The sequence below is a fragment of the Peromyscus leucopus genome, chromosome 9, assembly GCF_004664715.2.
Source record: "Peromyscus leucopus breed LL Stock chromosome 9, UCI_PerLeu_2.1, whole genome shotgun sequence".
NCBI lineage: Eukaryota > Metazoa > Chordata > Mammalia > Rodentia > Cricetidae > Peromyscus > Peromyscus leucopus.
In genome coordinates, this window is record NC_051070.1 from 79,041,031 (window position 1) to 79,057,662 (window position 16,632).

Here is a 16,632-nt window from a genome sequence, read left to right on the forward strand (position 1 = left end):
AGGAAGGGTGGCGCGGGCACGCCCGGGCGGGAGGGCGAGGATTCTCCGATCCTAACGAGCTGTCGCCTCATCACCCGAGAGCGGCTCGGGGACGGGCGGGGGACCCCGGGCCCAGGCGCAGCGCACACGCGTGGCGCACGCCAGGCGGGCCGGGCGGCGCCGAGGGCAGCCGGGATCGCGCGCACAGAGCTCGGGGAGCCACAGACCCCGGGCGCGGGCGGCCCGCGGCGCCCCCTGGGCTCTCGGTGCTCCGCGCAGTCCCGGGGGCGATCGGGGCCCGGGTCCGGGAGTGGGAGCCACCCGCGCTCATCCCCTCCCCCCCGGGCGGGCCGGCGGCCCGGGGGAGGGCGGGCGGCGGCGCTTGGCTGTATATATCTCCGCGCACCCCGCCAGGTCGCGCACAGCGCCCCGAGCCCAGGCGCCTCCCCGCCCCCCTCCCCGCGCTCCGCGGCGGCGGCGGCAGCAGTAGCAGCAACATGGCTGTTGATGGGTGTTCGGGGTGGCGCTGGCGGCGGGAGGAGCTCCCCCGAGCCCCTGCGCCGGCCGCCCGTTGCTAGCTATGGCAAACGGTGGCGGCGGCGGCGGCGGCAGCAGCGGCGGCGGCGGCGGCGGCGGCGGCGGAGGCAGCGGTCTTAGAATGAGCAGCAATATCCACGCGAACCATCTCAGCCTAGACGCGTCCTCCTCCTCTTCCTCCTCCTCTTCTTCTTCTTCCTCCTCCTCTTCCTCCTCGTCCTCGGTCCACGAGCCCAAGATGGATGCGCTCATCATCCCGGTGACCATGGAGGTGCCGTGCGACAGCCGGGGCCAACGCATGTGGTGGGCTTTCCTGGCCTCCTCCATGGTGACTTTCTTCGGGGGCCTCTTCATCATCTTGCTCTGGCGGACGCTCAAGTACCTGTGGACCGTTTGCTGCCACTGCGGGGGCAAGACGAAGGTAACGCGCGCCCCGGGCGCCCGCCCCCTGCGCCAGCACCTCCGTTTCTCGGCGTCCCCTGCAGCCCACCTCTTTGCTCCGCACCGCCTCTTGCCTCCTTCCGTCCCTGCCTGCCTTGTCCCCGCTGTCTGCCCTTCCCTCTCCTCTCCCTGCGCTCTCGGATTGGGGCAACGATCTGTGCGCCAGCGGTGAGGAGTTGACCCCAGCCGGTGCGCTCCGGGATGCAGACCCCCGCTTTAGTTCCTTGTTTATTATAGGACTGTTAGTGGCTGCGAACCGGCCGGGGTGGGGGCACATGTGCCTCTTGGGTATGGTGGTGCGGAGTGAGGAGAAGCAACCTCGTGGGGACAGAGGAAGTGGCAGACCCTGAGTGCGTGCCCGGCACCACTCACCGGCCGCGGCTAGGCTCCTCACGGTGGGCGAGTGGGGACAGATCAACTCAGACTTTAGGAGCTTGTTGGGGAGATGAGTTCATGGGGTCCCAAAGAAGGGAAGGTCCTTTGAGCAAGGAAGAAAATCTCTTGCATTTGGGAATTCTGAGGGAGCAACGTGGCTGGAGAAAGTGGGGGCATAGGGGTCAATAGAAAGTTGGGAAGACCCATCCCAGAATGGGGCTCAACCCATGGAGAGTCACTTTCTGAACATAGCATGGTTGCAAGTCTGATGTCAACGCCCACTCCATCCTTTGCATTTTCTTTGTGGAACATTCCCCTACCCCAAGTACTTTTGTCGCCTCTGCACTCCTCTCCCAGGCCACCCACTTTGGGTCCCCGCAAATGCGGCCAGCAGCTCCAAGCTGTAGCACGAGGGCTGCTCGCCTCAGACTCTGAGGCTGCGGCTTCTCTCAGTCCCTTCTTGGCATTTGATGTGGCTGGAAGTCGCCTTAAGCTATTCCCGGCAGAGACGCCCACCGGCACCAGGACTCACGTCTTAGATGTATGGTTGCTAGGCTGACTCCTAGGCTGTGGCCATATCCCTAGAGGTGGCCCTGCCCACCACCTAGCACTGGCTGGAGGTGGGGGGCCGGGAGTGGGCAGTTTGAGAGACAACTACAGAATGAATAAAAGAAAGAAATGGGGAAAAAAAGGAGCTAAACTGGGTGCCTTCTTTTTGAATCATTCTCATCCAAGGGGACTTCACAGCACCCACATTTTTGGAGGGAGGAGATATTTGGGGGGAATTGTGTAAGATAGGCATTCATCTTGGCCCTCAAATGTTCACACCTGCTCCAGGAAAGTTAATCCTGGGACCCCCCTCAGACTTCACAGGACCCAGCAACTTGTAGCAGGCTGCTGGCTGCTGAGGAGAGGAGTTAGGCTAGGGGACAGGCTGACTGAAACCCAAGGGCAACTGAAGCACTCTGTGTCATTAATTATACATCTCTGTAGGTGCTGGCCTCAGCTGTGTTTTGTGACAGCACATTTGTGTTTTGGAAAATACTGGTGTGTTGGAATAAGGGAGGAAAAAGGAAAATCGCCCTTCCTTGCTTGCTTTCTCTTCCTATCGCTCTGAAAGCCTCGAATGGTGGCTAGCTGGCTTTGTTTGGAGTCACCTTCTTGGGGATGGAGGTTCCCTCTTCCTTTTCAAGGAGAAAGATCGCTGGCCTTCCAGAGAAGCCTTCAGATTAAGCAAAGTTCCTACAGCCAGACCCAGAGTTGCCTTCTGCCTGATCAGACTTTACACAGTCTGATCATAGAATCTTCGTCACTCCCTCCCTCTCCGACTTCGGCCCATCCCGAGAGTTTCTCCTCCCCCTCCCATACAGAGATCTGGCGACTGTTTCAGTGGGGAAGGTAGCTCACAGTACATGCACCTCAATTATTTTCTAGATGGAAGTGATTTAGGTTGGCTTTTTAAAAACTACCTCCTGTTTTTCAGAAAGTGAGCCATTTTGATCATAACAAAAACTTTCATCAGCTTGAGATTTGAAATGCAGCGTCTACATCTCTTTACTCTAGCGTTATTCAGAGCTAGTATAGTGCCTGTCATGAAATGCTCCTTGGAGAGAGTTTATATAAAGAATCTCTTTCCTAAATAATGACCAGCGCAGCTTCTGTCTGTTTTCTAAAAAAAAAAAAAAAAAAAGGCTTTGTGCAAGGATAATTAAAAAATAATCAATACCTATTTGTTTACATATTTTTTAGTCCCAAGACCAACTGAGTGCACATAGTTGAGAGTTTCTATACAGAATCAACCTGGAATGGGAGATAATTGTGTTTATTAGAAAGATTGAAGGCCAAGACAGAATAGCATCAAGCTATTTTTGATATCATGAGTTTTTTTTTCGAATCATGCCCAGATCTCTCAATACCCGCCTCTTGATTTGTTCAATTAAATTGTGTGTACTCAACTCACTGTATCTACCAATGGTAAGTGAGCATCTTTGAAGCTTTTCATTCTACTTTTTGGGCTCTGGGTTCTGTTTGCAATCATATTTTCCCCTCTTTGCTTTCCAAGTATTTGGTCGTTTTGTCAAGACATGGTGCAGAATAAAGAATTTAGCTCAAGTTCAGAACATTTGTACTGTTAGTCTCCCCAAGCAAATCTCGGATGCTTTCCCATAGAAAACTTCTATTCGCCCTGAGGCCCATTTGTCCACCCCCACCCTCATCCAGATCCAGCATGGTTTTCTAGGAGTTAGAGCTCTGGGGAAGATGTTTTCTCGGCACCTGAAATTCCCGGGGAGTCATGGTTCAGCAGGAGCTTGGAATCCTGTGCATTTGTTCTCCAGGTCTGCACCATGGTTTTTTGTTGAAAAGAACCTGAGACTGTGGACATACATCTTGGGGCCTCTGATCATTTGCACCTTTGGCCTCCAAATAGCATGTAGCTAATGGCTTTATCATTAAAAAAATAGATTGTGGACTTTTGGGTGTGTGTGTGGGGAGTAAGGAAGAACAAGCCTATAATTCCAGTAATCGAGGACAGAGGCAGGAGGATCATGAGTTTTAAGTCAGCTTGGACTGCATAGCCATTTCCTGTCTCATATAGCCAAAGAGTGAAACAATACCAGTAAACCTCACCACATCCCACCCGTTTGGGACAGGGACACAGTCTTGCTAGTACTGTTCTTTTCTGAGCTTTTTCATGGTATTGCTTCCCTCCAGCACCCTAGGTTTCATCAGCGTGTACTGGTCATTTGGCCATGACATCCTGAAGTTCAATCCAGTCCTAGATTGTAGTGAGCAAGAGAGCTATTCAGGCAGCCTAGATAAACCACTGATCTTCTCCGATCCCTGTGAAACTGGAGGGTTGAAACCCACAAATCCTAATCAGCTCCCTGCTTTTGGGTCCCACACAGGAGAAGGGAAGAAGCAAGGCACTGTGGGGGAAAGATCTTAGCTCAGTGGGCTCAGCAGTTCTCCAGATCCTTTTGAAATTCGGCTGCCGACCACTTAGGCGTCTTTGTTCTCTTGACTTGTTCATCTTCTAGCATGTGGTCCACTTCTCTTTAAGTGTCTGGAGAAACAAGCCACTTGTGGATGGGTCTCTGATTTGCTGCGGGACCTGAATGTGGCCAGGCATAGACCCACTGATAATCTCAGTCAGGGCTATCATCCCTAGAGCAGCTTGGGCTTGGTCAAGGATGGTCCGCATGTTGTGAACTATTGAGGTGTTGTCTCTATGGCTGTGTCTGAGAAAACAACACATCTTCTCCGACAAGCTCATGACTAATATAAATATCAGATCCCATTATGACTTGGTAATTACCCAGGGTCTGAGCTGGTGCATTCAATCAGGACTGCGGCTTCAGTACCCTGGAACTCTTGAGTCCAGATTGGCCCCGGTCCTTGGTTTCCTCTTGTCCTGGCAACTGCCAGCACCAATGACCTTCATATACGCTTTTGTGGTCAGGTCACTTGGGGTGGCCAAGGAGAAGTTCTCAGGCCCCAGTCATGGGGGGCCTGACCTGGCCTTGTCCAAACAGCTTGTTCTCGTTGCTTATTTAAAAACAAACAAACAAACATTTATTTTGTTTTATGTGTATGTGCCTGAGTATATGTATGTACATCAGGTACCTGCAGAAGCCTGTGGAGGTTAGAAGAGGTGTCAGATCCTCTGAGACTGGACATTCAGATGATTGTGAGCCACCATGGGGGCGGGTGCTGGAAAAACACTGGCTTTTCTACAAGAGCAATAAGTGCTCTTAACTACTGAGCCATCTTCTCAGCCCCATTGCTGTTTATGTATGTATGTTTGCATGTATGTATGTATGTATGTATGTATGTATGCATGTATGTATTTGTGATGGCTATCTTAGGCTCACGCCCAGGAGGGTGTCTTTGGCTGACATTAAGGTCCGGCCTTATTTCCTGATTGGCCAGAGGAGCCCATTGGCACTTTGTAGAATTCCTATAATATTCGTGCCCAACGAACACCAGGTACTAGCAGGTCTCTTGGAAGTGGGAGTTGCCACAGCTCCAAGTGAGAAGCTGTTTTCTCTGAATCACTGAAGGATAGCTGCAGAAGGGCACAGACTCGAACAGACAGAATTTTGGAGCCAAAGGAGCCTCCTCCAGACCTGAGAGTATGAGTCGAATAACCTGTCCAAAGTCACACTGAGACTGGGGCTCCTGGCTTTGGATTACTGAAAGTTAGGGCGATTGGGATCTGGTAGCTGAAGAAGGGTCTGTGGAGGATGCCTGGACAGTGCAGCTGTGTTGTTGATGAAGGGGGTATTTTGGTTCGCACTTATGGTACTGGTGTCTCAGAGGTGGAGGGCTGGCAGAAGGAAACATTGTAACAGTCAGCTGGAGATGTAGCTGTTTAACAATATGTCCTTGAAGAGGGACAGATTCCATCCATAGTAACCCAAGTCAGAGCTCCCAGACTTATCCCCTCCTAAACCCCGGATGCTGTGATCTCCTAGCCAGGATGCTGTGTACCCAGACCAGCTTTTCCTTGGCAGCCTCTACGGCAGGATTTCCCAAAGTGTGTTCTGCCCTTGCCCTTGAAGTTACCTTGGGAGAGACTGGTAGTGAGGGCCCTGGCCGAGTCTCTCCTTGGAAGATGTCATCACAGACTTGCAAAGGTCCTGCTGGGAGAGAGCTTGCCCTTGCTTCGAGCTGTGTAGTGACCAAGAGTCAGCCTATGACCTTGGCAAGGACTTCACTGCCATGTGCCTCAGTTTCCTCACATCACATTGAGACTTCTAATAGATCACAGTCCCATGGTTCTTTCACTAGCCTCACTGCACAGTGTTCTGAGGAGATGTGGGTCCATGCTTTCCTAGCAAGCCTTGGCCTGCTGCTGCTGCTTCTGGAGGAAGGGACACCCTGTTATTTGGCCTGAGAAGGGAGGCCAGCACCCCCCCTTTTGCCTTGCCACTGTGTTCTTTGGGCTGGGATATTCAATAAGTGCCTTCCAGCATGGAGTGCTTGCATTGGGGCATGCTTGCTTACTCTGCCTCCCATTCCTGCCTTTCTCTCTGTCTCTCTGTGTCTCTGTCTCTCTTTGACGCAATCAAGATGGCATTGGATTACAATGCCAGGGCCTCCTTCCCAAAGTGGGTAGCAGGGGTTCCCTGGCTCTCAGTGGCAATGGCTGTGCTAATCTGTGACTCTCAACAGCCAACAGTGCCTTCTCAGGACTTCAGAGCTGTGGAGCCTCTAGAGAAACTCCTTTTCAGTCTGTGGGAAAGGGTTGTGTTTGTGCCGTGACACCATAGCCCTGGGGCATCACAGAGAACTCTGAGACTTGTGGAGAAATCTTTGAGGGTCAGGTAAGGCCAGTCTCCTGCAGAACCTCTGAAATTTCATTGCTGTAGACAGCAGAGGCAGACCAACAGTGGCTCTCTCTTCCAGATGCCTCAAGTCCGTGTTCTCTTCTTGGCTTTGGGATCAGTGGGAAGGAAATTCAGGGTCCCACCCTCATAGGCTTAGCTTTGTGGGAAGGAGGCCTGAGGAATGTCTGTTGGGCTCGAGTTTCTGTCTGGAAGGGCTGGAGGAGGGGATCTTCAACTTTCATGTGTACACTGATGACCTGGAGGGCTGCTGAAACAGTCTAACACAGAAGGCCCAGGGAGTGGCCTGGGTGGCTACATTTCTGTAAGAGGCAGGCATTGCTGATGCTCTGCAGAGCCCAATGGGAGTGAATGGCAAGGGCCTCTGGGCCATGCATCTCTGAAGATGGACCTATCATGGAATATGGACATTCCTGTCTCTCCTATGACATGAAGGGGCCAGAATGGACAAGAAGAGGCAGGTTTGCTGATGCCAGATAGCCAGGGTGAGAGAGCTAGATGAGACACATAGAGTGGAGGGTGAGCCTGCTGCCAGGCCGTTAAAGCTGACTCTTGGGGTGTCTTCTCCCAAAGAGCCCACAGGCACTATGGCTTTGGAGGCTGGCTTGTGGTAGACAGAGTGGCATTCAGCACTTTATAGGGTGTGGCCTGCTAGTTACCAGCCAATGTGTGGGTTCCTCCTCTTGCCAGTTGGTCACCCTGTGAGGGGTGTGGCTTCTCAAAGCCCAGGGCAGTGAGTTAGCCAAACCACCATCTTGCAAAATTAAAGGCCCCTGCATGGTGTGGCATGGTCCAGGAGGCCAGCTGTGGGCTACTCCTTCTGGGAGGGTGGAGGTCACTGATTTTCCACAGGGACCGGGATGGACCTTACCAAATGGGAGAAAGGCTTCAATTTTAAAGGGCTCTGGCAGGGGAGGGCTTGCCACCTTCCCTTGTACCTCTCAAGAATCCCAGCAGACAACGATGAAAGCAGCTCTCTTCCTCGACAGCGCAAGGGTTTTCACAGCTCCTGCCGTCGGGGACTTTCCCTGAGATGTGCTTTTTATGTTGTTCCGTTGTCAAAGGAGGGGGACCCCGAAAGAGCTTTCCTCAGGTCTCTGGAAGCCACATGAAGAAAGGCCCTGTACTTGGAGGCCCTCGAATCTGGTTAACCTTAGGGCTGTTGGCTTTGCCTTTATCGCAGCATATTTCCTGGGTTGGCAACTGAGCTAGGCGCCAGGGGAAAAAGAATGAGGACAGGTTCTGACCTCTGGCCCATTCGGACTCAGAACTATCAGAGTGAGCTGGGCTAACACCAGGTCCCTTCTCCTGGCAGGTGGATACCTGTGAGTGACCCCTGAGTGGTCTGCAGCTTCCTTGAGGGTTGGAATGGAGTTATTTAAAAAGATACTTAGGGTGGTGAGGACTTTGGTGGGTGCAGATACCCCCCCTCTCTCTCTCTGTGGACAATCTTGGGTGTCATTTCTAAGTCATTGTTCTTTCAAAATCTTATCTGTTGTTGCGTGTGCCTGCTGTGGCACATATGTGGAGGTCAAAGGACAATGCTCAGGAGTCCGTCTTCTGTCTCCCTTTGTGTGGGTTCCGGGGATGACACTCAGGTTGTCAAGCTTTGCTCAGCAAACACTTGTAGATGAGACATCTCATCAGCCCCACCTTGTTTTTATTGGGACAGTCTTTCTCACTGGTCAGTCTGAATTCACCAAGGAGTCTAGGCTGTTAGCCTAGTGAGCGGATCTCACCCTCTCAGCAGTGGGATCACGAGCACACACAAGCCTAGCTTTTTAGGTCCTCATGGGTGCGTGGCAAACACTTTGCTGACTGAGCTGTCCTCTCGGTCCCTCCTACTTTTCTTTTTGGCGTCATTTATCAGCTATTCTTGAGAAGCTGAGAGGAAGTCATGGGCTTGATTTGGTGACGAGCTTTGGTGATGCAATTATGAGTTGCTTGATTCATTCTAGGTTTTAATTATTCCCACCACCATGGTGTCTTGACTAGTGGGTGACAGAGATTGAGTTCGCTTGGGGCCAGTCGTGTGTGAGGGGGCTGAGTTGGGCGAGGGGCAGAAGGACAGTTTCAGAAGAATGCTCTCGTTCGGATGGAATTTGCATTGTGTTTGGCATTATTTGGTAATTGTCTTTGGGACATTATGTCTAATTGCCAATTTGGAAATGTAATTGGCACTCTAGGGCCAGAATGGATATGCTTAACGTCCTCAAGCCGAGTCTGGGAGTCATCTTTCTGTACGATCTCATTACCTGTGTGACTAATGCTTCTGTACGTGGCCAAAGCTGAAGTTATTTAAAACATCTCATTTACTCTCCACTTTCTTCTTTGTTTTTGTGGCAGTGGGAATAGAACCTATGTCCTCAGCATGCTAGGCAAGTGCTCTACTACTTGAGCTATGCTCTTAACTTTTTTTCCTTTTTTTTAAAAAAAAAATGTGTGTGTGTGTGTGTGTGTGTGTGTGTGTGTGTGTGTGTTTTCTTTTCTGAGACAGTCTCACTATGTAGCCCAGATTGGCCATGAATTCATGATCCTCCTGCTGCCTCTGCTTCCTGAATCCTGGCATCACAGGTGTATGCCCCCAATTTGGATCCCTCTTTCTTTCTTCATGTTTGTTCATTGGCCTTCCTATCAAGTTTTCTTGGGGACCCAGATCCAGTAAACTCTGAACAAACAGAGACTTGACTTAGGACATTTAGGGGTAAGTGCAGCCACAGCTCAGGGTGGTGGGAGTTTGGGGGTGCCCCTGAGTGCTACAGCTCTCCTGCTCCCCCAGCAGAGAGGGCTGGTGTGCTCATCATCTCTGGATGCTCACTGCTCACCTTATAATGGATCTAGCAAGAATTTTCTAGTCTCTCTTTGTTTGTGATCCATGTCCGGGGCACCCAGAACAAGTCCTGAGTAGTAGATTTCAGACCCTAAGTGCATATCTGGATGACAGGGAGTTGGGTGGTATATGGATATTGCCCATACTGGGGGAATGTCAAATGACCTTACCTATGCTGCTTCCATGCAGGCAACTTGTCCTCTCTGGTCCCTTGTCCCCGCTTCTCCTGAGATAGTGAGGTTCCCTGCTTTGCAGTCCTTAACATTTGGAAGTGCCTAATTTCCAATCTGCCTGATGATTCTGCCTTTAGAGATCTGTTTAGATTTGTTGCAGGCTGTTGGTGGGTTTTTGTTTTTTTCCTTCATGGGCCCTAAAATCACTTTATTTTTATTTTTTATTTTTAATAGATGGAGTCTCACATAGCCCCTTCTGATCCCTAACACTGCTAAGGATGACCTCAAACTTGTCATTTACTTGCCTCTATCGCCTCAGATCTGCAATTACAGACTGTCCCACATGCTGGATTTATGCTTAGGCTTGAACCCAGGGCTTGGTGCATGCTGGGTAAGTGCTCTACCAACTGAGCTCCATCTCCAGTCCCAAAGCCATTCCTGTATCAATGAATGGCTCAAGCCGGCCACTGTTAAAGGTTTGGCTTTCCAAGGTTGGGTTTCCTTTGTAAGTTAGCCTTGGACTTAGCCAAAGGCTGAAGTGATTTTGGGGTGATGCCAGGAATCCAGATGCAGGGTGTGAATCTTTTGCTAAGAAGCTGGGCTGGGCTCTGCTTTCCAGGCATTGGTTCTTGCAGCCCAAAGGAGACAGAAGAGATACTGATTGTGAAGCTTTTTGGACTTCACTTGAGTAGAGCCACCCTTTAGAATCAAATATTGTCCCATCCCCACCCAGCTTCTTATTTCTCCCCTTCTCTTGGGCTTCCATCTATTGCTGCCCCCGCAAAGAAACATGGGAAGAACTAGAAATCCTCATGTTAAGTGAAATAAGCTAGGTTTACAAAGAGGAATACTGCATGTTCTCTCTCATATGTGGAATTTAGATTTAAAGTGTGTGTGTGTGTGTGTGTGTGTGTGTGTGTGTGTGTGTGTGTGTAGAAATGGGATTATGAGAGGGAAAGAAGATGTCCAAGGAAAGAAATAAGGTGTAACAAGAGAGGGTAGTAGATATATGCAGTAAAAGCAGAAGGAGAAAGTATTTAGAGGGAGGGAGGGGACCAGCAAGGGGGGGGGGAATGGGGGAGGCTACTGAGGATGGGCAAATGCAAATTAATTTTTTATGTAAATGCAAAATAATTCCTATATATAATGGAATATATATATATGAAAATGATGTCACATGAAACCCATTTCTTTGGATGCTAACTAAAAATTAATTTTAAAGATGTGCTAGAAAAAAGAGAGAAGAAGGAAACAAACAAACAAACAAACAAACAAACAAACCCAGAAGCAGACAGGGGAGGGTCGGGTGTGTGGAGGGGTACTGAGAACGATACTTCTCCTCAGGGAGCTGGAGGCGTTGGTTGCCAGCCTCTTTGCTTTGGTCTTATTTGAATATGTCAGGCTATCTCACCTCCAAGGAGTGGAGCAGACCAGTAGAAAGACCACTGGGTGCAGTGATTTCGTCTCTGCAACACTGCAGGTTTCCACAGATGTTTTGTTCAATTAACAACTGGGTCCTGTGGTCCCTGTGGCCTGACATTAAGAGTCATGGGCTTTATGGGGTTGTTTTTGTGCCACTGTTATCCTAGACTGTAAGAACAGGGCTTCTCTTTTGGGACCATTGCTGCAGTAATTTTTTTTAAAGATTTATTTCATTTTCAAATTAAGTGTCTCTGTGTGGGTATGTTCATGTTGATGTGGGTACCTTCAGTGACCAGAAGAGGGCATTGGATTGCCTGGAGCTAGAGTTACAAGCAATTGCCAGCCACCTGAGTGCTGGAAAATATACTTGGGTCCTCTGAAGAGTAGCAAGTGCTCTTAACTTCCCACACTTCTCCAGACATTGTGGCATCCGTCATTTTTTCACTTTCTCTTTCTGAGGCTTTGGGAACTCTGACAGGGAGAAAAGCGCCGGCCATCCAGGGATATTCGGCAGACGAGGGTGCCAGGGGCTGGGGGAAAGATTTGGAAGTGACAGGGCATACCCAACAGCTGGGGTTTGATAGTCACCATGGGCCAGCGGCGGCACTTCCTTCCCAGTGCCTAGAGGAGCTGTGTTAGTGGCCTGTGAATTACAGGCATTACTCACGTGAATTTTAGCAGCTACAGTTGAGCGCAGGTGATCGATTCTTAAGGGGTGCAGGAGTGATGTCTCTAACCAAACTCACAGGAGAACGCAATGGTTTGCCTCACTCTTAAAAAAAGAAATCCATTTCTTATGTTCATTTGCAACCTATTTTCCTCATAAGATTTATTTTTTGACTTCAGTGTTTTACATTTTTGTCCTTAATCCTGAGGTACTGTATGTTCATTGTAGAAAATGTAGGCCAGACAGAGGCATTTTTTAAAAAAGGACACTTCACACCCACTGGGATAAATTCTGTAAAAAAAATATCCAGAAAGATCACACATGTTGGAGAGGCTGTAGAGAAGCTGGAACCCCTGGAAGCTATTATGGAAGGTTTTTGCAAGATTAAAACTTAACTATCATGATCTGCTGTTTCCATTTCTGGTTCTGTGAGCTATAACTTAAGAACAAGGGCCTGAATGATCTGTGTGCTCATGTTGAGAGCTGGATTACCCATAATAGCCCAAAGTGACAACCACCCAGAATCTACTAGAAGATGAAAGGAGAAATCAAATGTAGCATGGCCACCCACTGGGCTGTTGTCCGCCTGTCAGAGGGAAGGCTTGCCTTGTGTGGTGGACCTCCAGCATGTTGAGCTAGGTGATGTAACCTAGACGTGAAAGATGGGACTCAGCTCCTGTGAGGCACCTAGGATAGCCACATTCGTGAAGCAAACCAGTGTCTCCTCAGGATAGGGCGACCGATCAGTCATTTAAGGGGCATAGCATTTCAGCTTTGCGTGTGAAAACATTTTGAAGGTAGTTACACACCAATGTGAATATGTTGGTCACCACTAAACTGCACACTGAACACCAATAAGGTAGACCTTAAAACTTATTTTGTTTTATTATTTTATGTATGGATGTTTTGCCCGCACGTATGTTTTCTGTGGCACATTCATGCATTGCCTCTGGAGGCCAGAGAGGGTGTTGGGTATCCCTGGAACTGAAGTTACAGACAGTTGCGACCCGCCACGTGGGTGCTGGGAATCGAACCTGGATCCTCTGGAGGAGAAGCCAGTGCTCTTAACTGCTGAGCCATCCCTCCAGCCCCAAGAAGGTCAAACGATGTGATGTTTATTTTTAGTAATTATTTTTGTAATTTCAACATTTGGTAGGCTATGGCAAGAGGATCTTGATGTCAAGGCTAGTCTGGGCTGAGAGACAATGTCAAAACAGGGCCTGGGAATGTAAATCAGTGGGAGAGCACTTGCCTAATGTGCAGAGGTCCTTAGTTTGATCCCAGCACTGAAAACACACACACACACACACACACACACACACACACACACACACACACTTTTTTTTAACAAAGAAAAAAAAGTCCCTCCAAATCACACTTTCCTCTGGAGATGACCAATATTGTCTGTCGTCTGTCTACTTCCTTGCCGCCCCTTCTTACTATTACCCCATTTAGCCATAGGCTGTAACAGGCTTTCTTTTGGGCTACCAATCCGCTCCCAACTCATGACACGGAAACTTATTATTAGTCACGAATGTTCAACCTTAGCTTATGCTCGTTTCTTGCTAGCTCTTATAACTTAATGTTTCTCTTCATTTACATTTTGCCTCAAGGCTTTTTACCTTTCTTTCATTCTGTATGTCCTACTCGTCTGTCTATCTGGCCCCTGGTGTCTCCTTCTCTTTCTCCCTTGTTCTCTCATCTCTCAAGCCTAGATTCCCCCTCCTATTTATGCTCTCTGCCCCACAGCCCCACCTATCCCTTTACTCCTGAGCTGTTGGCTGTTAGCTTTTTATTAGATCAATCAGGTGCTATAGGCAGGTAAAGCCACACATCTTGACATTGCTAAACTAGTGCAGCATAAACAAATGTAGTGCATCTTTGCCTAGTTAAAGGAATGTCCCACAACAATAGGCTGTTCACATTCTTCCTGTGGGCATCCAGGCCCTGAGATGCCTCTTGTTGGGTAGGATCCACACTACCAGCTGCAGAATGAGTACAGCCAGTGGCCTTCTTTCTGCCCAGAGTCTGTTTGACTAGTGTTTGTGCTTTAGTATATTTTTGTAGTGGTGGCATTCAGCTCAGGGCCTTGTGCTATCTGGGCAAGTCCTTTACCCACGAGTGGCATCTCCAGCCCACCTCTGCTCTTAGAGGAGAGTTAAGGGCTCTTAGGAGTTTGACTTTAACATATGATGTAGGACAGCTACAGTATCTCAGACAAGGCATGTAAATTGTTCTTGATTTAATGATTTTTTTTAAAGTACAAAAGCCACTTCTTAAGTCAGTTTCAAAGCTATCATTTTTACCTTTGAAGAATTCCATTACCTGAGGCAGTAGACGCAGAGTGTGGTAGATTTTGCCCCACTAAAAATCATAAAAGTGGACTTTGATTGACATGTTCTCAAAACTTTAATGCTGACTCTGATGAGCGAGATGTACTTAAGAATTCCAATGTGAGGTGGTATTGGAAAGACGGCCCAAAGACTAAAAGCATGCACTGCTATAGAAGAGAACCGAGTTTGGTTTTTAGCACCTAGGTCTTGCAACTACCTGTCGCTCCAGCTCCAGGGGACCCGAGACTCTGGGTTCTGTGGGCACCTGCACTTAAGTGCTCATACCCACGCTGCTCCCCCCTCCCACAGACACCCATACATCATTAAAATATAAACCTTAAAAGTTCTAATCAGAGGACATTGGAAATAACATCACACCTCCCCTCCATTTAGAAAAAAATTCAGATCTGGGGGAGAGGGGAGGTGTGGGGACTGGGCTGGGAGAAGTGGAGGGAAGAGAGGCTACGGTCAGGATACATTGTATGAGAGAAGAAGAAACAAAAAGGAGAAAACATTCAGAGTTAAGTTTTTGTGACTCTGCTATTACTTCTGATGACATGGCTGCATGACTACTGAGGTTTTATTTTGATTTTTGGTGTCAGGAAAAGTAAAAGCCATCTTAGATTATAGTCTATAAATAGGCTGGGATTATAGGCTAGCAGTGTTTGATTGAAAAGAAGGCCATGCGAATCAACTCACTTTGAAGTTTTCCCTCAACTCATCTTAAAAGGCAGCCCTGAGCCAGCCCTGAGCCAGCCGGGTCACCTCCATGCTGTTGTAGGGAGCCTTCCAGCTGCTGAAAGCTGGGTAATGCTCCAAAGCCTCTGCAACAGGAGCAAGCATCGAGAGGGGTCATCCCCAAACACGTCAGCTCTCTCTGAAACAAAATTCCCCCTCGACTGTAAACAGCCAGCACATTGGGACTTACAGGAACTGCTCTTCTAGATTATATAATATCCATTTGATTATGTTACCAGGGCCACGTATTAAATTTTAACTTGTCACAGATAAATGATGTTAAGAGTTTACAGATTCCCAGAGTCCCTGGCCACCGGTGGGGGCTGCTCAGCACACCAGCCATCCTACAGACCAGACCAAATAAACAAACAGAAACAAATGAAGCAAAGAGAAACAAAACCCTTAACGCCTGCACGTAGACCCTTCTACACTGGAGTTGAGGCCTTCTTGGGGGATGAAAACACCCTCCAAGTATTCCTTCCAGAATGAACTAAACATTTAGACAGCAGAGACTGCAACTGCAGAATGGAGTACTTGGTTCATGGGCAGGAGGCAGATATAACAGAGATTTTCTTTCTTCCCTTTTCCCGTGACATGGCTGTGTGAGCACCTCAGTTTTTAATTGATCCCTCCTTTAAGTTGGTGGCTGCAATGCTAGCGTGCAGATCTCTCCTGAGTTGCATGGAAACTAATAAAACTGCGAATGTTTCTATTTGTGCTCCGTGAACGCAGAGGGTAACGAAACCAAAGCAGCCATCTCCAGGGGTGATGCTGTTTAAATGCCAGGCAGGGCTTGAAAATGATTTTGATGGTGAAAACAGAAACTAGCAAGTGAGATGTTGCTGTTCCTTCTCCCCCGTGTCTGTTTACCTAGATCTTCTTTTCTTCCTCATACAGAATTCTCTCTCTCGAATACATGCATGCACACACAATCCATGTAAGATATGTATTTGCAGTGTTGTGCATGGAACAAAGGGCCTTGTACGTGCTAGGGAAGCACTCTGCCATGGCACTGCATCCCTAGAACGAAATAGTTCATTCATAGCAAGGCCCTCCATTGGTTTATATGCTTTGGTGGTCATTTGTTTTAGAGCCCAGTGGTTGATTCTGGAACATTCTCTTGTATCCTTTCCTCTTCGTTCTCAGCGATTCATCAATCTCCAGATTTATCACTGTTTTTGCTCTGGGAAGTCCTTCTTCGTGAACTAGAATTATTGTGTTCTTTGAGGGAAATCAATAACAAATTTCTTCTGAGTACCAATGAGGCAGAAATGTTATGGGAGGATTCTTCTGGTGAGTAGGTTATATGATCCTCAAAATAATCCTTTAATATAGACATTTAAAATTATTTTATAAAGTTTTAAAGGTTAGAAAATAAGCATGAGGAATAAAATCCATTTTTCTAACCCCCCCCCCCATTGCAAACTTTGAGTGTTTGCTGGTTTTGGTGGGTGCTAAGCACTTTATATGCAAATGTAATTGAACCATCCATTGTGATAGGTGGTACTGTCACTCTTACTTTATGGGTTAGGGACTTGGGGCCCAGGTACACACACTAGTGTAGAGCGGATCTGGCTGTGAACCCACATGGTATTGGTATTCATGAACCTGACCTCTGTACCTCATACCCTGGTGTCTATTGTTGTGTGACGCCTGCTTGGTTTACCCCTATTATGGAGGGGAACTCATGATACAGGACTGAAATGTGTGTTGAGAGGCTGGGGAGTATCGTTTGGTTGGTAGGGTGCTTTCCTAGAATGCATGAAGCCCTGGGTCCAGTCCCCGGTAA

The 16,632-nt window shown here is 48.5% G+C and overlaps 1 protein-coding gene across 33 annotated transcripts in view; it reads left to right on the plus strand.

The window, feature by feature from the left end:
• Positions 1-404: 404 nt before the first annotated feature.
• Positions 405-16,632, plus strand: part of Kcnma1 (potassium calcium-activated channel subfamily M alpha 1) — a 709,897-nt gene continuing 693,669 nt past the window's right edge. For 16 of the 33 annotated variants that reach the window (XM_028879660.2, XM_037208789.1, XM_037208791.1 and 13 more), the window contains exon 1: positions 560-937. In XM_028879660.2, the coding sequence (XP_028735493.1) occupies positions 560-937 (378 nt within the window). Of the gene's footprint in view, positions 938-16,632 lie in introns of all 33 variants that reach the window. The other 17 variants (XM_028879668.2, XM_028879669.2, XM_028879677.2 and 14 more) reach the window with 2 other exon arrangements.